Source organism: Dendrobates tinctorius, unplaced genomic scaffold (genome assembly GCF_039654945.1).
Source record: "Dendrobates tinctorius isolate UK_male_01 unplaced genomic scaffold, ASM3965494v1 ptg000361l, whole genome shotgun sequence".
Taxonomy (NCBI): Eukaryota; Metazoa; Chordata; class Amphibia; order Anura; family Dendrobatidae; genus Dendrobates; species Dendrobates tinctorius.
In genome coordinates, this window is record NW_027362027.1 from 713,548 (window position 1) to 740,196 (window position 26,649).

The window sequence follows — 26,649 nt, forward strand, 5'->3', positions numbered from 1 at the left end:
TGTAAATTACAGACGCCTCTCATCTTTTTAAGTGGTGGAACTTGCACTATTGCTGACTGACTAAATACTTTTTTTCCCCACTGTATATGTATATGTGTGTGTGTGTGTGTGTGTGTGTGTGTGTGTGTGTGTATATATATATGTATGTGTGTGTATGTATGTGTATATATATATATATATATATATATATATATATATATATACACATACACTCACTGGCCACTTTATTAGGTACACCATGCTAGTAAGGGGTTGGACCCCCTTTTGCCTTCAGAACTGCCTCAATTCTTCGTGGCAGAGATTCAACAAGGTGCTGGAAGCATTCCTCAGAGATTTTGGACCATATTGACATGATGGCATCACACAGTTGGCGCAGATTTGTCGGCTGCACATCCCTGATGCGAATCTCCCGTTCCACCACATCCCAAAGATGCTCTATTGGATTGAGATCTGGTGACTGAGGAGGCCATTTGAGTACAGTAAACTCATTGTCATGTTCAAGAAACCAATCTGAGATGATTCGAGCTTTATGACATGGCGCATTATCCTGCTGAAAGTAGCCATCAGATGTTGGGTACATTGTGGTCATAAAGGGATGGACATGGTCAGCAACAATACTCAGGTAGGCTGTGGCGTTGCAACGATGCTCAATTGGTACCAAGGGGCCCAAAGAGTGCCCAGAAAAAATTCCCCACACCATGACACCACCACCACCAGCCTGAACCGTTGATACAAGGCAGGATGGATCCATGCTTTCATGTTGTTTACGCCAAATTCTGACCCTACCATCCGAATGTCGCAGCAGAAATCGAGACTCATCAGACCAGGCAACGTTTTTCCAATCTTCTACTGTCCAATTTCGATGAGCTTGTGCAAATTGTAGCCTCAGTTTCCTGTTCTTAGCTGAGAGGAGTGGTACCCAGTGTGGTCTTCTGCTGCTGTAGCCCATCTGCCTCAAAGTTCGACGCACTGTGCGTTCAGAGATGCTCTTCTGCCTACCTTGGTTGTAACGGGTGGCAATTTGAGTCACTGTTGCCTTTCTATCAGCTCGAACCAGTCTGCCCATTCTCCTCTGACCTCTGGCATCAACATGGCATTTCCGGCCACAGAACTGCCGCTCACTGGATTTTTTTTTCTTTTTCGGACCATTCTCTGTAAACCCTAGAGATGGTTGTGCGTGAAAATCCCAGTAGATCAGCAGTTTCTGAAATTCTCAGACCAGCCCTTCTGGCACCAACAATCATGCAACGTTCAAAGGCACTCAAATCACCTTTCTTCCCCATACTGATGCTCGGTTTGAACTGCAGGAGATTGTCTTGACCATGTCTACATGCCTAAATGCACTGAGTTGCCGCCATGTGATTGGCTGATTAGAAATTAAGTCTTAACACACAGTTGGACAGGTGTACCTAATAAAGTGGCCAGTGAGTGTATATACACACATATATATATATGTGTGTATGTATATATATATATATATATATATATATATATATATATATATATATATATATATATATGTGTGTGTGTATATATGTGTGTGTGTGTGTGTGTGTATGTGTATATATATATATATATATATATATATGTGTGTATATATATGTATATAAGAATAATAACCTGAGGCTGAAAGAGACATGTCAATTCTTTCTGCGGATTCTGCTGCGGTTTGCCACCTATTCCATTGTCCAGGTGTCAAACCACAGGCCAATCCGCAGATAAAACCGCAGGGCATTTTACCTGCGGATCCGCAGATACAAATCCGCGGGTGAATCCGCAGCGTGTGCACATAGCCTTAATCTAAAACAAAAAATTCTATGTAGTAAACATAAAAATGTAGATAACTGTCCAAATTCCAAGTCTAAATCATGGTTCATATATGAAATCTCTCATTTCTAGCCTGATCTGATTTCACAACTCCAAAAACGATCAACTGTGATCTATGCCATCGGTTCTGGTAGACAATACTTTGGCGTAGGAAAAATATTCACACTTTTTTTTTACCCCGCGTGTTCTAAATGGCAGGAATAGTTCTCGCATCCAAAGAACATGTCAGGTCAAAGAAATCAATCTAAAGTATCACTTTGGAGAAAGATATTTGATTTTATATAGAAGATTAGTGACGCAGGGCTCCTGTCTACGAGCCAAAGCTCAGCTTATCTACTCAGCATTTTCAGGACTGGAAATATAAAGGAGTCAGACTTCATGTACAATGTCGGGTAGGTCCATCTGAGTGCACAATTAAGCGAGAAACTCATCCCTATCCAGTACCCCAAGTAATCCAAACATATGAAAGGATAAGGTTCCTGTTGTAAAGTAAGAGGAATTCTTTAGACTACATTGTATACCCAAAATACTCTATGCTAAACATTTCACATGCCAATGAATAATGTCTGTTAAGAAAAAAATAGCAAAAGTAGAAAGCGTAAAGTAAGCAATTCAGGAATTCTGAAGGATGAAAAGAATTATTAAAACGTTCTACATGCTCCACGGTTGGTCTCACCACTTCATCAGATGCATTACCTAATATAATGGTTGGAATAACCTTGAGATACACATATGCTTTATACACAAATTTTAAGGGGGACGTACAATACTTAAAGGGGTTCTCCGAGAAATGTGATAAAATTCTTTTAAATATTAAAATTTTTTCTAAATACCTTTATTTAGCAAAAGGTATGCATTATCTACTGCACTCTGTCAGACTTTTAAAGATTGGAATAGAATGATCGTGTTAATTCTGGGCCATGGGGCTGAAGAAACCTTAGGGTGTGTGCACACGCTGCAGATTCTGCTGCGAATCCGCAGCGGATTTGGCCCTGCGGAACCGCAGCAGAATTAGCTGCGTTGTACAGTTCCATTAAAATGAATGGAAACCGCAGTGCAGATGGTGCGGAATTTTCCGCGCGGTTTCAAAATCGCAGAAAGAATTGACATGTCAACTCTTTTGCGGATTCTGCTGCGGTTTGCCATCTGCTCCATTGTGGAGATGATGAACTGCAGGGCAAAACCGCAGGCTAATCCGCAGATAAAACCGCAGGTCTTCTGACCTGTGGATTTACCTGTGGATTTTACTAAATCCGCGCGGACAAATCCACAGCAGAATCCGCAGCGTGTGCACACACCCTTACGCCTTTTATTCGTTGTGGTCACACAACCATACCAGGCGAGTAACACTGCCTTTATTCTCCCCACTGTCCTTTGGATAAAACCTTATTAAAGCTAATTGTTATTACAGTTTTTCCTACCTCAGGATTTCGAAGATGGCAGCTTCCATCTAGCAGTGTGCAGTGCAGCCAACCTAGGACGGACTGCGTGACGAGCGAGACAGATATACTCCCCGCACTGCATTTAGCCCCTCAGTGACGGGGCCATTTTTTAAACTCAGACTAATGTCACTTCATGTGATGGTAACTCTGGAACGCTTCAAAAACCCAGTGATTTTGATGTTTTTTTCGTGGCACATTATAATTTATGATTATGGTAAATTTAGGTTGATATGTTTTGTGTTTATTTATCAAAAATAACAGAAATTTGACAGATGCAAACAAAAAAAAAAACGCTTAGCTACTTACCGGTAGTGGTGTTTTTCAGGAGCCCGTGACAGCACCACGAGAGAGGGGATCCGCCCTTCAGGGACAGGAAACCTACAGACATAAAAAGGGCGGCCGTCTCTCCCGCCTCAGTTGGATTACAGAGCATGAGAGGACCTCACTGGTCTTTCCTTTTGTCCAACGCCTAGGTTTAATGAATTTACCTTAGATCAGGAATTGCATCGTTTTTTCAGATCTTTACGGTTGAAGGTTCATTTTGCTAAGGATCCATCTACCACACAAAATTCTTCAATTAATACTCTATCTGATTCATGTCCTAATATGGATCAATTTACATTAAAGGAATTGAATTTATATAAGCCTAGTAGTTATACCCCTCCGAGGTCATATCATCCAATAGAAACCTATATTGGTCTGGTTCAAAAGGACATTAGTAATCAACTACGGTTGATTCATAATGGCCGTTATCGGATTTTGAGTAACATATCTAAAATTGAACGTATGGCCATAGATGGCCTTTTTCAAAATAAACAGCTCATTATCAAACCAGCCGATAAAGGTGGTTCAATTGTGGTGATGGATAGACAATATTATGTTAAGGAAATCTACTCACAACTCAATAATACTGATACTTACCTTCCCTTGTCCTCGAATCCTTCTTCCTCCATTGCAATGGAGGTTCGTAGTACTGTTCAGCATTTTGTATCACGGGGTGTTATTGACACTAAGTTGGGTGATTTTTTGATCAATTCTTATCCTGTCACACCTGTATTTTATACACTCCCTAAGATACATAAAAATCTGACACACCCTCCGGGGAGACCGATTGTTGCATCCACAAATTCATTGTTGTCACCTTTATCTATGGTCCTTGAAAAAATTCTTTCTCCACTTCTTCACCTTATTCCTTCATGGCTTAGGGACACATCACACTTTTTGTCCTTTATTAAAGAATTGAGAGCAATTACTACTAATTGTTATCTAGTTACCCTGGATGTAACGAGTTTATATACTAGTATTAGCCACGAAAAGGGGATTTTTTCTGTTAAGAATTTTCTTAATAAGAATACTGAATTTAGCACAGAGAAGAGAGAATTTTGTATATCTGTTAACTCTTGTTCTGACAAAGAATTTCTTTTTGTTTGAGGATAAGTTCTTCATTCAATTATCAGGTACAGCAATGGGCTCTAATGTGGCGCCTCCCTATGCCAACATCTTTATGGCAGAATTTGAATCTGAATTTGTCTATACCCACATCCTCTTCCAACAATATTCCGTTCTTTGGAAGAGATATATAGATGACATATTTCTCATTTGGTCTGGTGATTTGAATTCTTTGGAGATATTTGTTCAAGATATTAACTCTAAAGTTGGGGGTTTATCTTTTACTATGCAATACAATGGGGAGTCTATTCCTTTTCTTGACACCAGGGTCATCAAAAATATTGATGGCTCGCTTTCCACTGATTTATTTGTCAAACCAACGGACAAAAATAGTCTTTTACATTTTACGAGTTGCCATCCCAAACACATTAAAAAATCTCTCCCCCGATCACAATTTCTACGGATTGAACGTATTGTGACAGATTATCACATTCGCACTATTCGTTATGCCGAAATGAAATCTAAATTCGAATCTCGGGGTTATCCAGATTCGGTATTGTCCCTTCCATCTTCGTCTACAGTTAAATCTATTACCAAAGTTAACAAGGTGGCCTTTGTCAATACATTTCATCCTTTTATGTATTTGTTCCATAAGATCATTCGCCAACATTGGCCCCTTCTCTCTGAGTCCTACCCTCACATTTTGGAATTCCAAGTTCCTCCTTTGATTTGTTATAAGAAATCTCCTAATTTACGAGATTTGTTGGTTAGGGCAGACACTGGTAGTTTACGTGACTTCAATAGACAAAGGTTACTTAGACCACAGCGCAATGGGACTTTCCCTTGCTTACATTGTTTACAATGTTCTAACATTAAGAAGGGGGACACATTCACCCATCCTAGATCTGGGAAGATTTTTTCTATCAAAAATTACCATAGTTGTGATTCTACTTACGTAGTTTATTTGATTAAATGTCCGTGCGGTCTCGGGTATGTTGGGGAGACTACCCAGCATATCCGAGACCGCATTTCACAACATAAGTTTCTTTCTGCGGATTCAAAACCGCAGCTTTTCCCGCAGTGAAAAAGCCGCAGCATGTGCACAGCGGATTGTAAATCCCATAGACTTACACTGTACTGTGCACTGTCTGCAGAACTGCTGCAGATCCGCAGAGGCCAAATCTGCAGCGGATCCGCAGCGTGTGCACATACCCTTAATGTGTTTTTCTTTTGTCTTAAACTGATCCGTCATATTGATATGGTGCCCTTGTACGAGCAGCTGACTGCACCTACAGGTCCTTACTCCCAGCAACCTAAAGTATCTGAGAGACGGTCTATGTATTTATCTGGAGCGTCCCCCCATTACCCTGCCTCCCCTGTTCCCCTCTGTAGTGGCTTGCTGCTGTTTATACGTGCAGACAACATCCTCAGAGGTACTGGTGCGCTTTCCTCATGAATATATCAGATTCAAACTATGTATCCGAGTATTTTTTTTTCAGCATTTCTAATATCCAAATGGCAAATAAAGTCTAATGTATCACTAAAATAATTCCTAATGAGCAGTTATGCAATGGTGCTCGCTTTGTTAGTCAGTTATCAGTGGCAGTCTTGTACTGACCCATGCAGAGCTGTGCTATGAACAGTCAGGTTTTCGAGCTTTCATAGTTGCATGGTAGTCCTGGGACTCCCTATTTTTCTGAAAGGAGAAAGAGCAAAAGCTTCAATGATTATGGTTCTAGCCAGAGGATTGAATACCGTACATGCTTTTTGTTAGTTTTTTTTTTTACTTGTATAGATGATTTGTACAACATTTGGATTTCAATGTCAATTATATACTTCTTTCTCATCCCCTAGGTGCATTTATTCCTGGTGTCCCTGTACAGCCAGTAGTTTTGAGGTACCCCAACAAAATGGTAGGTTATCTTCCTTTTATCCCATATTGTATTTTTGTTTTTCTACAATGAGATCAGACATCTAAAGCCCCCATTACACATAGCGATATCACTAGCAATATCGCTGTAACGTTACCGATTTTGTGACGTAGCAGCTATATTGCTAGCGATATCGCTATGTCTGATACTTGCCTCCGACCGGCTCCCCCGCTGCTCATTGCTGGTCGCGCGAGAACGTCCTGGACCATTACTCGTCGGGCGCTTCCTGTGGCGCCAACGAGCAACGCGTGGACGTGGGCTGGAGGACGTCAGGATCGCCGCGTCTGACAGGTAAGTAGCGAACCCCGACCCCTGCTATGTCGCTGGTGAGATCTGCCTGTGTGGCAGCTCACAAGCGACCACTTAGCGATGCACCAGCGATCCTGACCGGGTCATATCATTGTCGGGATCGCTGGTGCATCGCTAAGTGTAACGGTACCCTAAGTCATGCCACCAATAAACGAGACTTGAAGAGCCTAAAAAAGCCTCATTCATTAATTGCATTAATTAAACAGAAGCCTAACCTTACCACAAGTTAGTTCCGCATTATGGCATTAGTCCTTATTCACCATCAATATTTTTAAGCTAAAATCAGGAGTGGAACCAACAGCTTCATATCTGTTCTGTGTCCTGAGACACACCTGGTTTTGGCCTACAAATTCTGGTAAAATACTGACGTTTTGATAAGTTCTAATGGATGGTATATCAATCAAAATGACTTTCAAGGTTCCCTTCTCCTAGTCTTATACTCACCAGCCTCTGTCTCCCTCGTTAATAGGCGTCGCTCCACTCCGTTTTCTGCAGGTTGTGATCTGCTGGATTTCTCCAGTGTTTGCTGGGGAGTCTGAGTCAATGTGATTCTATGAGAGCCAGAATGTCTTAAATTGAGATCTTGTGACGATTTCATCTGACTTCTTGTCAGTCAGAAGCTGGGGTGACGAGAGGACCGGAGACGCGTCAGGAACGGCTGAAGATGGCAGCTAGAAAGTATAAGACAAGGATCCAGGACCTCAGATTAGTGGCACCACTCCAGCACTGAAATAAAACAAACACTGGAGTGGTGCTTTAATCCTTGACAGCCCCTTTTAATAGTTTTACCTTTGAGCCAACTCTACCCAGACCTCTATCTCAGCACATATTTTCTTGTTGCATCCTCCTTTCATAATGTGTGTTCTTATATGTACAGTATAGTCAGAATAGCCTGATGTAACCTATTCCGAATTCTTAGACGGCAAGATTTATTCTGTATATAGTTACTAGAAAGCTACACGGGAAAAGGAAAATACCCATGTGCTATTTGTCTAGATTACTTTTGCACCATCTGGCCAGGTGGGACAACTGGAACAAATCCCTGTGGTCTTTGAGTCACTATTTGAGTAGAGAAATAAATAGCGAGAAGCCATTTTGGCTTATGGGACTGTATAAATCCCCTGACTGTAATGCAGCCTGTTTACCAAACCGCTACAAAGAGCAGAGCTCCGGCCTTTCCCTAGAGCAGAGCTCCTATTATCGCGGCCATATTAGTCGGGGTTTAACTCCTTCTGTTCTGGTCACTGTGTGATCGGAGTCTGCACTGTTCTCGGTGATGCGAGCCCTTTCTTCTGCTGTTTGCTTTGTAGGTTCGCACTCTGCTTGCATTCCGAATGGTACAGAGCAATCACAGTGTTTGTTTCACACACATATGGATCCTGTTAGATGGCTCCTTTTCCAGGATCTCACCTATAGTTTACTGTCAGGCATTCAGTGTAGGCACAAAAGTTTGTGTGCTAGTCCAGTGCACGGTGGCTCAGTGGTTAGCACAGTTGCTTTGCATCACTGGGGCCCTAGATTCAAATCCCACCCTGGACATAATACAAAAGGGTTTTGTATGTCCCCCGACCAACCCTGTTTTCTGTGTGTATTTCCTCCCGGGACTCAGATTTCCTCTCACACTCCAAAGACATACTGATAGGGGAAAAAAATATATTGGGGGTCCCAATTGGGGCAGCGATGGTAATGTCTGTAAAGCACTGCAGTCTGTGATGGCGCGATATAAGCAAGTGGAATAGAAATAATATCTGATGCTTCACCTTGTTAGACCCAAGCCCCGTTTTTGTTAAAGTAACATATTTAAAGAGGTTGTCCACTACTTTCTCATTTCCATCCAATGTCTTCCAATCCATATCAATGTCTGATCGGTCAGGGTCCGACATCCGGCTCCCCCACTGATCAGCTGCTCTTTGGTGGCCGCCGGCCGCAACTGCATGATTGCGAAGCTGCTCCACCGTCTGTTAGTGGCGGCATCCTACTGATTTGAAAAGAAAGCGGATATGTAGTGCCCTGCCCCGGCCACTATCAGAAGACGGAGCATTTCCAGCCACAGACACCGACAACAGCTGATGTCCATTAGTGTAAGAACATCGAATGCATACCACGTTTTAACAGTTCATCATAGCCGAGTGGTACTGTTATTTTTGCTTTGCTCCCTGTAGATGGGTATAAGACCTAAATGGTACATATGCTAGAGTATTTTAGTTATAGTACATAGTTTGGACTGTATTTACAGTTTAGTAGTTTACAGCATGGACTTGACCCTTTATTTTGGCTGATGTGGTATAATTTGTAACCTTTAGGCCATATACCTTGTAAGTCCTCAATAACGGTTTAGTAAACACTTCATCATCCCTTATGTTATTGTTTGTTTTCTTTGTTTTGAGACCTGGTTCACTCTGTTTAAGAGAGTTTTCAAGTATATCTGAGGCCATGTTCTCATGTTAACATGGTGTTAATTTCTTTTTTTTTTTTTTTTGAGCAGAGAACCTGTTGCCACTGTGAGTGTGGGAAACTTACCTGTGGGTTTTTTTTTTTTTTTTTTTTTTTTTTACTCATTGTTTTGAAGTGCAGAATTTTGGCATTTATGCACTGGAAAGCTTATTAAAACTGCTGCCTCACATCAAAACATATATTACACATACTAATCTACATAATGTATGAATGGATATAGATATACTGTATATCCGTTATACAGTATATTAGTATGAGACTGGGTCACTCACAATGTATGTGAGGGGAGAGAGATTGCTATTGTCTGTAATGTGAATTCCAGAAGTTTCTCTCCACCATGTTATGTGCTGAGAGGGGTTAATCAGCCACGAGAGGGTATTTATTTTTTTTGTGAGTAGCTGTAAGGGTGTGTGCACACGCTGCGGATCAATCAATTATAATCAATGGAAAATGAAATCCGCAGTGCACACGGTGCGGAATTTTCCACGCGGATTTGCTGCGGTTTCAAATCCACAGCATGTCATTTCTTTGTGCGGATTCCGCTGCGGTTTGGCACCTGCTCTATGGCAGGTGTCAAACCGCAGGGAAAACCCGCAGGCTATACCGCAGAAAATCTGCAGATAAACCACAGGTCCTTTGACCTGCGGTTTTACCTGCGGATTTACACAAATCCGCGCGGAAAATTCCGCAGCGTGTGCACACACCCTAAAAGATGGGCGTGATGGTTACTCACCAGATCTCCACCTCAAGCGTGTGGTTTGGCAAGTTAAATGTCCAGCCACTGATTTTTATTTTTTTCTGTGTGTTTGGAGACAAAGAAGTCTCCAGTATGGAGCATGTTTGCTCCAGACTGGGCGAATCTCCTAGGCATATGGATTGTGCTACAAGTCATCTTTTGTTTTGCTGTTTTGCCAGAAAGGCCATGTTTATTTTGGTAAATGCTGCACTAGTTTACCCCGTGTTTACATGAACCAGCAGAAGAAGCGTTCCGGTGTCTGCCTCTGAGAGCAGCTGAGTGATTCAGTCTACCACAATATATTATAGAATTTATCTGTTTTAAATAGAATTTTTCTGCAAATTTTCTATATTTTCCCCTAAAGACTTCTCAGTTTTACATTAGCCTGTGTCGACAAAGGCTTTCCAGGATACTGTCTGCCTTCAGTGGTCTTCCCATGAGTTTGCAGAGCACACAACTCTACAGGGTTTTATACTTCTATTAACTGGTTACTCCCATCTTCATGGATGAATATGGTCTGGTAGCGCTTGTAAGAACAAACATTTTTGCAATTTACTACTTATAAAAATTTGCATCGATTGTTGAGATATTAATACTTTTCATTCTTTTACAGCTCATTGCCTAGGGAACCGACCACCACTACTGTCTAGCTTATAGGCACTGCTGAAAATGGCCTGGATTAAGAGGTAACCATATGCTTCTGCTATCCTGGCCTGCTTCATAGCAGCTCTTACACACTCAATGGAAAAGATCTTGACGGCAATGTTCTGCCACCTAGCAGTGGTGGTCGGTCTCCAAGGCACCGAGCTGTAAACAATTATGATAATATCTCAAATCGCTGAAAATTTTAGTAAGCAATAAATTGCAAAATTGCTTGTATTTACAAACCTTAACAGACATTACCAATTCATAGTGTTAATAACCCATTTATTTCCACTGCTTACATGTGTTTTCCTTTGGAATAAATGTATCACTCATCTACTTGGCCACAGGGATATCTGTTCACTAGAAATGGGTTTCTGAGTCCACCATTCCTTATCACCCACACCCAGGAGGAACCTTATTCTACATCTTTTCTGCCCCTCTCCTTTCCAGTGCTAACATGTACATAGGAAGCTAAAATCGAGGCAGGGCTTAAGCTACTTACTGGCTTGCTATAGTAGGATCATTTCTCCTCTTGTCTGCAATGGGTGTCCAAGCAATCTACGCCTCACCCTGTATCCTGCTCATCTCATACCCCTTCAGCTACTCCTGATCTGTAAATGGATGGTTACAAATGGAGATGTACTGCAGATTTCATTGAAAAATAGATATGCTTATGGGCGTGCATTGTGTTTCATCTGTCATTTAGAAATTTATTGTGATTGTCCTGTAATTTTATGATTACATATGATGGCTCATTTCAAAATTTTTTCCCATATCCAGGTTCCTCGCATCATGTTCTCACATGCTTTTTGTATTTAATAGCCCTCTGTGTCTGTACTGTTACAATTTAGACTGTTAACTGGTTCATGCAGCAACAGGAACACCCGATTCTTACACTAGGGATGGTCCATACAATAAAAACAATAAAAGAAATTGTTACCACCCACCTTTCGTGTCTCCCCTTTTTCCGCATAGATTGTAAGCTTGCGAGCAGGGCCATCATTCCTCTTGGTATCTGTTATGATCTATGTGATTATTGCTATGCTGTAATGTCTATTGTCTGTAGAAGTCCCCTCTATGATGTAAAGTGCTGTGGAATATGTTGGCTCTATAGAAATAAAATTATTTATTATTATTATTATTATTATTATTATTATTATGTAGCTGCATCTAATGCAATAAAACCGATTTTGCCATCTCAATATATTTAATTCATCCTTTGTTTTAATTTACTCCCTAGGACACCATAACCTGGACATGGCAAGGACCTGGAGCGTAAGTTTTGTGGTTTTTCTCTTTGAAATATGAAAAAATACATTTTCAGAGTATATATTCGTATGTTATGAGATTGCTATACTAAATACCTGTCAGGTATTCCTTTGATATACTCAAACTTGTCTCCATATAATAGAAGCATTTCTGGTAATGGAAATGCATAATGAGTAGAGAGCTTTATGCTTGATTTTTAGTGATGAATGTTTTCTTTCTTTTTTTTTTTTTTTTTTTTTAGGATGGATATACTATGGCTTACTTTATGCCAGTTCCACAATTATGTAGAAATAGAGGTGAGCAAGATAATATCTATGGAAACATTTCTCTGAAAGGGTTGTAAATACGTAATATAACGCTGCCTTTAGTGATTTGGCAGTAAATTACATTGCACTTTAGTACATATACAATTTACATATCTGTAGTCGGTGACATAGGCACTGTCTTTCCAGAACCCCCATCAGCCATATTTGGGGGGGGTGTCAAACACTTATACAGTATGTGTGTATTAGTATCTTGGCGTTCATATAGGTACAGTATATAAAGAGCTCTAGTTAATTAAAAAATGCTTGTTTGCGGAGCTGGTATCCTATTGGGAGTCTATCCCAGATCCTTAATTAATGACTAAATGACATAACAAACCACCTCTTCCAATAAACCCAGTTTTGCCTTATGTGCACTGTGTGACAAAGCACAAAACACTTACAGCATGTGCTCAGATTTGAGCTCTATTTTCTAGTTCTGCAAGAAAAGTTGAGTAACTTTAATACATTGCATTACTTATTTTGTGCTGTTCCTTAATTGACTTCCTACATTACAGTCCAGAGCTGTATTCACAAACCTGCAGTCTCCAGAGCTTCAGCTCTGCACTATTCCCTTTCTGCACCCAGCTTGTTCAGATAAGTTCAGTTCTGGAATGTCTGGCTTTTACACTGGTTGCTATATAGAAGTTTTCCCCATCCATGGCAAGGGAGTTGAGGCCCCCATACATATTAGACTAATGTTGGCTGTACCCACCAATATGGGTGGGTTCAGCCAACAGTCTCATATGTATGGGGGCCGCCAATAGATGATTGTCGAGGGGAGATTGGGATTTGGCATGGCCAATTTCCAACTGCTGATCCATTTGTTTTCTAACTGATAAGCTGCTGCTAAAGATGTCTGGCAGCAGTTGTCTCATAGAGGTGTGCTTGGCAGAGCTAGCGTGCCCGTCTGTAGATGAGTCGGGCAAGATAGCTGCCACCCGAACGGTTGGCTGAACGATCATCCGAACCATTAATCAGCTGACTATAGTCTATGGAGGGCTTTACACACGCCCCACACATGTGGTTCTGAAGGGATTGTCCACTTCATATACCAACCTGTTTTAGTGGCACCTGTAAAATTGTATCATTACTAGAATTTACCGTACCAGAGTCTCATTATCAACACTGGCCATATTACTATCTGAATATTCACTATGGTGCAACAACCCCATAACATGGGAAAGTGGTATGAGACCTCTTCTTTATTATTATTTATTATTATTATTCTTTACAGTAATTTTTTTTTAAGACTTTATTTTCAATTTTTTAACACAAAAATAGTAACTAGAGATGGGTGGACCCATGGATGTCTGGGTTCGGCTGAACAGTTAAAGGTTGGTTTACAAGAACAGTGCCTGGACTTGAACCCCATTCACTTGACGTCACCGCTAGTCACTGATGCTGCGCTTGCAGCAGCTCATTCCTCAGTGGTTCTCAGCCTGGACGGTTGCATCTTGGCACCGTCCAGGTTAAAAACTGTTTATCCCCCAGACATGGATTACGGCATAGGACAGAACGAAGGACAGGTGAGGGATATGGTTGTTTATTTTTGTTTTATTACAGGAGGCAAGGGTTTCAATTGAATGGGCGTTGGGTGAGTATAACTGTGTCTGTTATTTTTAAATAAAAAAGTAAAAGTGTATTTTGTTTTATTTCAAATAAAAGACTTTATACTTGCTGTGTTTATTTACCTACCATACTACTATAGGATTAGTAATGGAGAGGTGTCTTATAGACACCTCTCCATTACTAAGCCGTAGGCTTGATGTCCCTGGACAATACAAAGGTGACATCAGCCCAACAAATATAAACCCCACTTGTTACCTCTACAGGGCAAGTTTGAAGAGCTGGGCAAAGTACCAGAAGTGGTGCATCTAATAGTTGTGCCTTTTCTGGGAGGCTGCAGGCTGCTACTTTTAGGCTTGGGAGGGGGCAGGCATTGTCCATGGCCCCTTACCAGCCTGGGAATACCAGCCCCAGTTGTCTGCTGTAGCTCGGTTGGTTGTCAAAAATGTGAAGGACCCCACACAGTTTTTTGGTTTTTTTTATTTAAATAATTTAAGAAAAAAAAATTCGGCGTGGGGACCCCTCTATTCTTGATAACCAGCCGTGCTGAAGCTGACAGCTGAGGGTTCCAGCCTCCAGCTGTGAGTTTTGCCTAGCTGGTTATCAAAAATACAGGGGAGCCAACACTTTTTTTTTTTTTAAATTATTTAGAGCGCAGGTGGCGGTTGATGAATACTCCCATCAGCCACTGTCTGCTCTTGCTGTTATTATCGGCAGCAGGTGTAGGCTGATGGGAGCAGTAGTCCCATCAGCAGACTCCAGTGATCGGAGGTAAACTTTTCACCTCCCTCCGATCGCAGCTGCGGGTTCATGCTGTAAAACACCTGGTGTTTGGCGTGCTGAACCCCAACAGTAACATGGACTTCCTGGTGAAGTCAGTGTTTGGTGTCAGTGCCCAAACCGTAGGTTTCGGTACGGACGCTGAACTTTACTGTTCGGGTTTGCACATCTCTATTGCAACTATTCTAATCATAATTTGTACATTTTTTTTTTTGCTATTACGGTATTATCATCAATGTCCACTCAAGCAAGTTCAATAAGAATATGGGAGAAATTTAAACCTTTAAATATCTGAGTATAATAATGTTAATTTTATAGTAAATTTAATATAGAAAATTCTTACGTTACCGCTAAGTTATTACAGCTCTGCTGAAGTATTAGGGATTTGTCTGATGAGCAAATTGTGGAATTTTCCCAGTAGTCGTCAGCTGATATATGAATGTAGTAATGGGCACTTGCTTCAATTCCGGATCAGTACAAAGTATTATAATGTATAAATAGTTACTCAACCTATTATATTAAATAAACCACAGAAAGGATGATCTGAAGTTCAGATGACTGGTTTAGTGAAAATTCTTAGCATCCACTTTACATATCTGTCACCACATTTCTCCATAAAACCTGCATACATTACTAAATAGATTTCTTAGACCTGATAAGAATGCTGAATTTACTTTGAATTTTCACATCAGAATGGCTGTGTTATGGTTTCTGAAAGTTTTACTGAATCTCAACCCACCTAGCTTGATTGACAGCGCTTCTGTGTCTCTCCTTCTGCTGACATCTCGCACTTGTTTAATACAAGCTGGGTGTGCAGAGATTGAATACACTTGGACTGATGAGCTACTGCACTGCATTTTATAACTGAATACAAAAGGGTCATCTAAGGCTAGTTTCACATTAGTGTTTTTTAGCACTGCACTTCGTGCGCAATAGAAACTCATGCAAAAAACCGCATCATGCATTTTGCATGCGTTTTAACCAGTTTGTAGCCATGTTAACTATTAAAACGCATGTGATTTCAAACGCAGGCGTGCACATGTCCAAAAAATGCAACAGGTTGCGTCGTGCGTGCCTAGGCGCACACTACAAAAAAAACGCATGCGCACGAAATCGCATACGTACATGTGCAAACGCTAGACCATGCGCCCGCCATGTTAAACATAGGGCGCATGCGCATGGATGCGCACGATGCGCTGTGCTAAACAGCGCAAATGAGAAACCAGCCTAAATAGCACCATTATGCAGCCATTCTGACCTGGATTTTCAAAGTTAGCATACCTGCCTCATTGGGTCAAATATATCTATTTAATAGTGTACGCTGTCTTGCCCTGGAAAATCTGGTGACAGACCTTCTTTTATATTCTTTCAAATGAAATTGGATTTAAGTGTGTCTTTCAGATAATATATGTTTGACTAAACTGAATTCATTAATGAAAAAATGGGTATTAAGTGAAGAGATGATTAATGTATATAAAGCATTATTTCCTATCCTCCATAGCCATTGGAGTACAGCAACTATATAGAACTCATAAACCATAGGGCCTAGCTTGTTCTAAGGGATGGACAGCAGTCGCAGTGGGATTCACTAATGGTCAATGTATGTGTTACGTAGGATCTCGGCTCATACATACGTGGACCTGTCTTTCTGTTGTATCTTGTAGTTTCTTCCTATCTATACTCCATCTGAAGAGGAGAAGAGGAACCCTGCTCTGTATGCAAGCAACGTAAGACATGTAATGGCAAAGTATGTACCACAAAGGTCTTTTATCCTATTTGTTTGTGTTTCCTGTGTTTGTTTTTTTTTTTTTTTTCGTGAGGGGTGAAGTAATTGACTATATTGTCATCCATACAGTTTAATGTGGTTAGTGTTACATTACGGTGATATATAAAACTACAGAAAAAATAGTTCAAAAATGTGCTTTCTGGATGCAGTTAGTCAGCCATATACAGTAGTTTATCCTCCTTTGTGTAAGTTTACAGTGGTTTTGAAAAATTTAAAACCACTTAGCTTGCTACAGTTGCCCAATTTTTTTTGGTTCATTAAAACATTTGGTTTCAATTGATAAAGGAAACTAGGTTTCCAGAGACCTAGCAATTAGAAAATGTGTTCGGTAAGGGACGGAGAAGTGCAGACGCCGAGGATGTAGGGCAGGTGCGACTTCGCTTGTTTTTGGATCACAAGACACACCCATCCACAACGCACAGCTACCTGTCCCACTTTGCAGGGAGGCACGGGACACCACTTCTCAAGCCACACCAGTGTAAAGAGATGGTCGGTTAGATAGCAGATAAAGCTTCCAGCATGCTTGCCAGCACCACCCAGTCTTCCACACTGTCCACTCTCACCCTCCAACAGTTTGGATCACTTTATTCTCACCCTGATACCCCTTACTCCCACAATGTTGATTTCCATGAGCCCAGGAACCCACACTAGGACATTCTGAGAAGTTTTGTACAGTAACATTGCTTGATTGGGACCTCTTACCCTGAATGTTCTAAGAAAGACAGGCGGAGATGCTGTGTAGTAATGCACAAAACTTAGAGTAGCTACGGTCATAAGAAGATGACTGTTGGGGAAGGCAAATTTTTTTTCTAAAGATGATGATGGTGATGATGATGAGACACAGTTGCCTATAAGTCACGTTGTTGTTAAGGCGCCAAGTCAGGAGAACCAGGGTGCAGCAGTGGAAGACAAGGTGGTGGATGATGAAGTCACCGACCCAACATGGGAAACTGGCTTGCAGAGCGAGGCCAGCAGCTCAGAGGGGGAGGGAAACTACAGCACAGAAAGAGGCAGTGTGGTGCCCAGATGAACAAGGCGGGCAACTGTTCCACAGGGCGCCGATACTCATGAATTTCTCTGTCAAAGAGTTAAGTGTTCCCCAGTCTGGAAGTTTTTTAAACAAAGTTGTGAGACAAAAAAATGGTCATTTGCAACCTATGCCAAGATCAGCAGAGGCTTGATCATTAAGAGCCTAACCACCACCAGCATGATCAGGCACATGTCATCTAAGCACCTGATTCAGTGGGCCGAATGCCTGGATCCACGATTGGTGCCAGCGGGTGACACCACTGCCTCTTCCCCTGTGCTAGGTGCTTCCCAATTCCCTGTCCATGACACTTCAGCAGATGCCTTCCGCCCTTGCAAATTCTCAGGCACCATTATCTGGCAATTCCAAAAACTTGTCTGAGCACAGCGTTCAGATATTCCTTCCCCAGGCATTGGAACGAAAAAGAAAGTTCCCAGCCACCCACCCTCAGGCACAAACACTAAACTGACACATTTCCATTCTGCTTGCTGTGGAAATGTTGCCGATTAAGCATGTAGGCACAAAAGACTTCCGGTGACTCATGGTGGCAGCCATCCCTCGGTCCCCAGCTGACAGTGTAGCGTCCCCGCCTTGTACCAGCACGTGTCCAGGAACATCACCCGTGCCCTTACCAACACACTGAGATTGTACACTTAATGACCGACACAACATGCACTTGTGGCACTGTGTGAACATTGTGGAGGCTGGGGTCAAGTTCCACCTTGGCACGGTAAATGTGCTACCGATGCCGAGGATTGCTAGCTCTACGTCTATCAGAATTTCTTCCACCTCCTACATCATTTGCTGCTTCCCCTCATCCTCCATCTCTGATTTAGTATCTTAGATCACGTCAGCCACATCAACTGGAAATTGGAAGCTTTGCAGCACTGCAACAGCGACAGCCTATGCTGAATCTAATATATCTAGGAGACAAACTGCACAACGCTGCAGAGTTATTGAAAGGTAGAACAGACCAGACAGATCTGTGGCTCTTGTCTGGTTGTAGAACCAGGCATGGTCATGTGTGATAATTGCCGTAACCTGGTGGCGGCTGTGAAGCTTGGAAAGCTCACACATGTACCTTGCTTGACCCATGTGCTCAACTTGTTCAGTAGTTTCTGAAAACCTACCCAGATTTGCCAGAACTTCTGTTCAAGGTACACCATGTCATCTCACGTTTCCCCAAATTGGCTACAGCTGCTGCTGCACTGGCTATGCTGCAGCAGCGCATGCAAGTGTCAGCTCATCGACTGGTGTACGACATCTCCACGCGCTGAAACTCCACACTGCACATGATGGCAAGTTTTTGTGAACTGCAGTGGCCAGTTGTGGAAAACCAGCTCTAAAGGGCCCATTGGTATTCTGGGCAGTCTCCACACATAACTGAAGAGTGGTCATGGGTGCCTGACATTTGTGTGGTTCTCCAAGACTTTGAGGACTCCAGAAAAAATGTTGAGCAGTGATGACGGCATAATCAGCGAATCGATACGGCTTTCATGCACACTTAAACAGTCGCTGTTCACAATTAAAGCTGAAGTTTTACATGCATACCAAGTGGAGATAGATGAAGACCTCAGACAGGGAGATACTACCCAGCCCAGTCTCTTTTCATCTGCTCAGATTGGGTAACAGAGGAGGTGGAGGCTGAGGAGGAGGAACAGGAGCTGGTTGTTGGTGCAACAAATTGCTAGTACCCACACCAACTTCATCCCATCTATCCTACTTCGATGGGCTGAGGAAGAGACGGACAGTAGTCATCATGGTGGAGACAGGGAAGTGTTGGCTGTAGGGAACTTGGCACATAGGGCCGACTTATGTAGCACTGCCTATCCCGTGACCATCACATTACGTTCATCTTGGCTAAAAAAAAAGTAATGGTTATTTACCCTGCTAGATCTACACTACAAGGAGAACCTTGCATTTCTCCTTCCTGAGTCGGAGAGGTCTGCTAAAATGATGTTATACCAGAAGGTCATTGTGGAAAAGATGTTGAAAAAATTCCCATGAGACAATGCTAGCGGCAGGGGGCAAGTTTCCTTGCCCAACCAAGGAGGCGAGGTTAGGGAGACACACACCAGGTACAGCAGAGGCAGGGATACACTGTTAAAGACCTGGGCCAATTTCCTGACGCCCTCCCAGTGGCCATTTCCTCATGGCCAGGTATTTTTGACAAGGAGGAAAAAGTTTTTAAAGATTGTCAAGCAGTACCTAGCCAACAAACCCAGCATTCTCCCTAATTCCTCTGCGACCTTCAACTATTGGGTCTCAAAGCTGGACACCTGTCATGAGCTGTCCATCTATGTCTTGGAGGTGTTGTTGCGCCCTGCCGCTAGCATCTTGTCTGAGCGGGTTTTTAGTGCTGGCAGGGGGTCATAACAGACAGGTACTTTTGACTGTCAACAGAAAATGCTTACAGGCTCAATCTGATAACAATGAACAAAGTCCTGACTTTTCCACACCACCAGATGACAGCAGCACATAAAGTATTTTTAATCTTCAATCTTTGAATGAGGCCCACCAGTTGTTGTCTTCAAGGATCTATGGATGACCCTACTTATATATTTTTTCCTAGCTTTGCACTGTGTGCAAATCCTTATGAATGTAGAAGTTCCACAACTGCACTTAGTTGTTGTTTTTTTTTTTTTTTTTTTTTTTTATGAGACACTCCAGTTGGTGCCTTCTAGGCTGTATGGATGACGCTGCTTGTAATTTTTGGCAAGATTTGCACTTAGTACATGGCCTTCATGAGTCTTAGGAGTACCACTACATGCTAATTTGAATAGAATGTGTATGAGGCCCTCCTTTATGTCTAATACAGAGTGTATCGGAGTCCCTCTTCCATCTAATTTTTGGCAGTTCTTGCTTCCTTCGTAAATTATACTGAAATTTCCATTTTTTTTTTTTTTTTTTTTTTATAAAAATTTCAGTTTTAATTTACTTAAATTATTATTTTTTTTTCTTTTAATCCTTTAAAAATTTTAACTTCTATATGTCTCCATACAGGAAAGAATGTTTCTTTAACATTTTTTTTTCCTGTAAACTCCAATTTCTCGTCGATTTCGACTTTTTTTTATATTTTTTTTTTTTTACTGTCATTACTTAAAGTGGACTAAAAGTGGGACACCATTGTTCTTTGCAGTGATCTGGGAGTCAGAGCTCCTTCCAGGGGTCTTGCCCATGCTGTTCTCCTTCCATTCAGCATTTTGTCCATCCATTTCTACATTTTCACTGCCCCCCCCAGACCTCCTTGTAGGGTCTTCCAGAAAAATGGTCGGATTTTCCATTTACTCCCATTATACTCGTTACTCAAAATAAGCATTATGAATTGCTCGGCTCAAGTCACGACCATTCAAGCATTTTAGTGCTCGCTCAGTCCTAATATTTTAAAAAGGACCAGATAGCCCCTTTAAGAAACCTATTGCTGTCTATATTCCCGAAAATGTAAGCCTCATAAACTATTGAAGACTTTCATAAGCTGTATAGAAATACATTGTGGTTTGTGACTTGCTAATATATCAGGTCATTTTACAGACACAAATGGTCTATATTCTGTAAATTAGAGAAGTGCAATTTAACACGTGCTTTTAGACGTAGTAGGAAAGTACAGTATCGGTGGTCATGCACGTAGAATCTGTACAAACCTTTTATTTATTTTTTCATTTTATAGCTTTTTGTTTATTCCCATATTTGAACACCCATTATGTATTATCATACTGGTTAATCTCCACCAAGATAAAAATGAAGTTCACCAAAAACTTCTGTTCATGGTGTAGCATCCTGCATGGTCTATAATATGACCATAGCAGGTGTTGCAGTCTTCTCCATTGTACTTGTAACACTTTTTTGTAATTAAAAAATATTACATTTAACAAAATTCCTTAGAAAAGTATACAATTATATTTACACGGATTGTATATGTTGATTTACTTGTGTAGCTAATTGAAGTTTCCATTCCTTCTTTCTTTCTCTTAAAGAGCCCTAGGTGTGTCTGTCACAGACTATACTTTTGAAGACTGCCAGTTGGCCTTAGCTGAAGGACAGCTCCGTCTCCCATCAGATACATCTCTTCTGGAATTTGCTAGACTGGTGAGAAGTCTGGGGTAGGTGCCTTTTTTAAATGTATACTGTTTGTCATACAGGCACAATGTAAGGTTGTACGAAGTCCAATAGCCCCATGGCGGCATGTGTTGTTAGTCTGATTTGTAAAAGTACCGAAGAAATAAGGCAGAGATAGAAGACACTATGTAGGTCCTAACATTTGTGTTAAACAGAACAAGCCAGGAACAAGTATTTAAAAAGGTTAGTCATTTTCTATTAATTAACTTGTTTTTTTTTCTACAGCTTAAAACCAGAGAAGCTTGAAAAGGAATTGAAACAGTTCTCTGAAAGTGCTAAAAAAAGAAATGGGGAAAAAATAAACCTAAAGGAGTTTGCGGAGTATTTATCTGTTCCAGTAATGGAGAAATTAGAGGACCTGTTTTCTTTATTTGATGAGGTTTGACTTCCATTTCCTATGCATGTTATATTTTATAATGTTGTGCAAAGTCCGACTATGCTATGAAATGGGGATTCACTGTATATTAAATATTGTATTAATGATCTAAAAAAAAAGCTAACCCGTATGTGATACATAAAAAATGTAGAGTGTGTTAAGTGAGAGTAGATGGGACAGTGGTATGTAAGTGAAAATGAGGGTTGATCAACCTTTGCAACGTAAGATGCAAAGAACAGAATGGGTGCTTTTCCACTGGTAAGACCACATTACATTACACATTAGACCACATTACATTATATATGGCAAGACAAAGGAAGAAAAACAATCACCAAGCCCAAAATACTTTATTGTTAAATCCAATCAAAAGAACAAGTATAAAAAGATGGAAAAAACCACAGTGCATATGTCCAGTTACGAAAACTGGATGTAGATGTGCTAATGTAGGCCTGTTTCACACTTCCGTTTTTGTGTCCGCCAAACGGATCCGTTTCCGTTTTTTTGACGGAAACTGATGCAAACGGATCCGTTTTTTTAAAAACGGATCCGTTTTCTTGACGGATCCGCGGTAACCGTAATGGAAGTCTATGGGACAAAAAAAACGGATCCTGCAAAAAATGGCGGATCCGTTTTTTTACGGAAAACAACGGATTTTGACGGATTTGAAAAAACGGAAGTGTGAAACAGGCCTTAGCAGTCATAAGATATTATGTTAAGTCATAGTGGTAAATAACCATGAAAAGTGTATGACTGTTGGGGAGGCACAGGTGTGCTAGTGTCCTGTCCCCCCTCCTTGTCTCTCTGTTGCTCCACAGGATATCTATAGGTATGCTAACTAGAACTCTAATTTGCACATGCATATCTGCTTTTGGGATTGCCTTGTTTATTCATGCCTCTTAAGATGGACTACTAGGGGATATCCTTCTATTATCAACAAATTGGTGGCTTTTTTTTTTTTTTTTTTTTGGGGGGGGGGGAATATACCCCCCAAAATGCAGTGAATATTCATTCCCTTTAGTAGAGCGGGCACATGTGAACGCCCGGCAGCTGCGGCTAACCCTGTGCTCGCTACTAAAGAGCAATGAATGCTCACTGCTCTCCACGCACATAATCCCGGCATGGGGAGCAGTGAGAATTCCAGCAGCTGTCTTTAGCTTGTAAGCAGCGCATGACGTCTCTGCCATGCACTGCTTACCATCAGAACAGGAAGCTGCAAGGGGATCGCAAGAAGGTAAGTATGGTTTTGGTTTTTTTATGTTTTTTTGATGGAGGCCATGCAAACCAGTATGGGGATAGGGGCTAATCATACCAGGATAAGGATGGGGGCCCTACATACCAGGACAGGGATGAGGGGGTCATGCCTACCAGGATCGGGATAAGGGCACCATGCTTTCCAGTTTAGGGATGAGGAGGCCATGCATACCAGGATAGTGATGAGAAGGCTATGCATACCAGGATAGGGATGAGAGGGCCGTGCATACCCGGCTGGGGATGAGGGGACCATGCATACCAGGATAAGGGATATTAGTACAGAATTGACCACTTTTTTTTATGAATTCCTCCTCTAAAACCTAGGTGCTGTATATATCAAGCTAAATAGCTAATAGTAGCAGCCATTGAGTTGGATAAACCCTATAGCTAGATATCAAAAATCAGAGAAAGGTCTGACAGGAGAGCTAAACAAAGATAAAAAAAATACTCTACTAGGTACAATAAACCTATCTATCCTCACAAATAGCTCTATGTACGTACCTTGAATAGGGGCTATGCAAAACAATAAACGAACAGACTGTCCGTACCTCAATGCACGGTTATGTGCACATAGTCTGAGTAGCTAGTCATAGTCTACTGATGTCTAAAAATATTGCACCGTTAGGCTTTGGCTCATTGTTTCTTTTCACGTTCAACTTTGATGTGGTCATAAATCAATTGAGAGGAGCTCAGAAAATGACAGATAAAAATGTTACAAACTTACTGTCAAACTGTCGCAGTGGGATGACAGGGTGGGCCATTTATATGGATACACCTAAATAAAATGGGAATGGTTGGTGACCCAGATCGGCACACTGAATTTGCAGAATGGGCAAAACAAAAATGGCCGCCATGGTCACAGCCCATCTTGAAAAGTTTTCCCCCTCCCATATACTAATGTGCCACAAACGGGAAGTTGATACGGCCAACCATTCCCATTTGAATCTGATCCTGACCGACCTATTTACCTGACCCTGTCTGCCCTGTCTGCCCTTTCTGCACCTGATCCTGCCCGTGCTGCTGTACCTATACCCGAACCTGTCCTGCCTGTGCTTAGTCCTGTTCCTGATCCGTCTGAACCAGCTCCTGTTTATCTGCACCAGTGATTCGCCACGGTTCTGGGGGCCGTCCTTCAGTAGCACCTGACGTCCACCTATGTGCAAGGTTAACCACACCATCAGGTTGTAGTGAAGAACCAGATGTTCACTTAGTTATGTCCCTCCAGACTGTCCCCGGACCGAGGCACAGTGGTTCCACAACCATGTGCGTAACACTAATTTTGTAGATGTTGTTTGGAAAATTAACACAGTGACATGATTAATTTCTGTACAGTTTTTGGGGCCATATATATTTAAACCAGTTAATTGATTAAAAAAGGTAAATATCTATTAGGAAACTGGATAGAAGTATGGTAATTAAAGGGATTCGGTCAAGGCCAAAATGTTAATTAAACCACGTACAGAGGTAAGAACGGGAATTTGAATCATTTCTGTAGTATAGATTATAGTGGTGTTGCTAAAAAAAAAAAACTGTATATGCAAATGAGATAAGAAGCAATTTGTGACTACCTTGTGCCTGTTACTTATTTTCTACGCATTTATTCCCAGATTTTACAATAACTGTGTTTCTTTTAATGGAATAAAATGGTAGGGATGTAAAGGGTAAATGAATCCGGCATATGACATTTTGTAGTCTTTCTTTCAGCCTTTTTCTTGAATGAGAATATCTAATTATATTTATCATATTGCTATTTCAGAATGAAGAAAGTGTCATTGACCTACGGGAGTATGTCATTGCTCTGTCTGTTGTATGTAGACCTTCCAAGACACTGGAAACCATTCAGTTGGCTTTCGAGGCAAGTAGCAATGTCTCTGCTCGTTTAGTGATAAACTTGGGTGCATTGAACGGTGTTCTGTTATTATCTCTTAATGCGTTTATCATTCCCAAAATGTAAAACTTTGATGGTTTATGGCAATGAGCCACATTTCATTACATGCTGACAGCTGTGATTAGCCCCTCACATTCCCCTGTTCTAAAAATTGTATTTATTGGCTGTTTTAAAGAGATCCTTTAATAGTTTAATATGCTTTTACATTTCTTTAGCCACTTAATGAGCTATGACCTGCATCTTTGTTACATAGCCGGCATCTGACTGTAACTACAGCAACTGAAGCTTTCCCCAATCTCTGTGATTTTAACCACTTAAATGCCATTCTCAATCTTTGACAATGGCATCTACATTGGGTGAAACTTAGTATTGAATACCTTCAACAATTTTCTAAGTAAATATATTTCTAAAGGTGCTATTGACATGAAATTCTCACCAAATGTCGGTGACAACCCATGCAAACCTCAGAAGCAAAGAAATCAACCCGTAGATGTCCATAAATTATGTGTAATAATGAGAAATGACACAGGGAAAAGTATTGAACGCTTACTGAAATTTATTAAATATTGCATACAAAAGCCTTTGCTGGTGATGACAGATTCAAGACACCTCCTGAATGGAGAAACTAGTCACATGTATTGCTTAGGTGTGATTGTGGCCCATTTCTCGTTCGCCTTATTGGGGGACACAGAGACCTTGGGTGTATGCTGCTGCCACTAGGAGGCTGACACTATGCACAAAAAAAAGGTTAGCTCCTCCTCCGCAGTGTACACCCCACCGACCGGCAGAGAATTCCTCAGTTTAGCTTAGTGTCAGTAGGAGGTGGACACGGGTCTTTTATTAGACCCATATCTACCTCGTCGTGCGTCGTTCCTTTTCAGGTTCTACGGAGGGATACAGAGTGAAAAGTCACATCTGTACTCCCACATGGAGTCTGCAAGTACGGCGTGTACTGCCACCCCGTATCCTTGCAGTTCTCCGCGGCAGGACCAGCCAGACGGACGCCGACACCAAGACGTGCCAGCGACTCCAGGGGTCCTTGTCGCCAGTCTCCCTCCCACTCGCCTACCAGAGCCTGTCGGTTGGATGAGACGCAAGACTTCTTCAGACAGGTAACGGATCGTGGATGGGTGAGTATTTTTTTTTTTTTTTTTATTTATTTACCTGGCTGCCCATTCCCGACGGTCGCCTCTTCAATGGTCACAGGGGAACCCCGGTTGTAGGCGCTGCAGTCGCTCGCAGTCGCCACAAGGCTATAGGCAGATCAATCTTGCTGGGCATCCCCCCCTTCCCTCCCCCCCCTTCTGGGGACAGGGAGCACAGGGTTTTTTCCCATTGGGAGCGGCTTGCGACTGCGGCGTCCCACTTTTTCGGACCTCCGCGCCGACCCCCTGCTGACAGGCGGCCGCCGCAACTAATTTAGGCCCCGGCTTCAGTTCGGGCCTACTGCTGCGTCGCGGCCACGCCCCCCGCCCCTTTCTTCTAAGCGGGCTTCTCTCCCGCTCTTCCCAGGCCCTCCCACCGCCTGTCCTTCACCTGCCCAGCCTGTTAT

At 41.8% G+C, this 26,649-nt stretch overlaps 1 protein-coding gene across 1 annotated transcript in view; it reads left to right on the top strand.

Annotated features, from left to right (window-relative positions):
* The window catches only part of LPCAT1 (lysophosphatidylcholine acyltransferase 1), a 163,801-nt gene that overhangs the window by 125,702 nt on the left and 11,450 nt on the right, over nt 1-26,649 (top strand). The window contains exons 6-12 of the mRNA XM_073562638.1: nt 6,513-6,571; nt 11,974-12,008; nt 12,244-12,298; nt 16,318-16,400; nt 21,441-21,566; nt 21,808-21,961; nt 24,966-25,064. Of these exons, the coding sequence (XP_073418739.1) occupies nt 6,513-6,571; nt 11,974-12,008; nt 12,244-12,298; nt 16,318-16,400; nt 21,441-21,566; nt 21,808-21,961; nt 24,966-25,064 (611 nt within the window). The remainder of the gene's footprint in view (nt 1-6,512; nt 6,572-11,973; nt 12,009-12,243; nt 12,299-16,317; nt 16,401-21,440; nt 21,567-21,807; nt 21,962-24,965; nt 25,065-26,649) is intronic.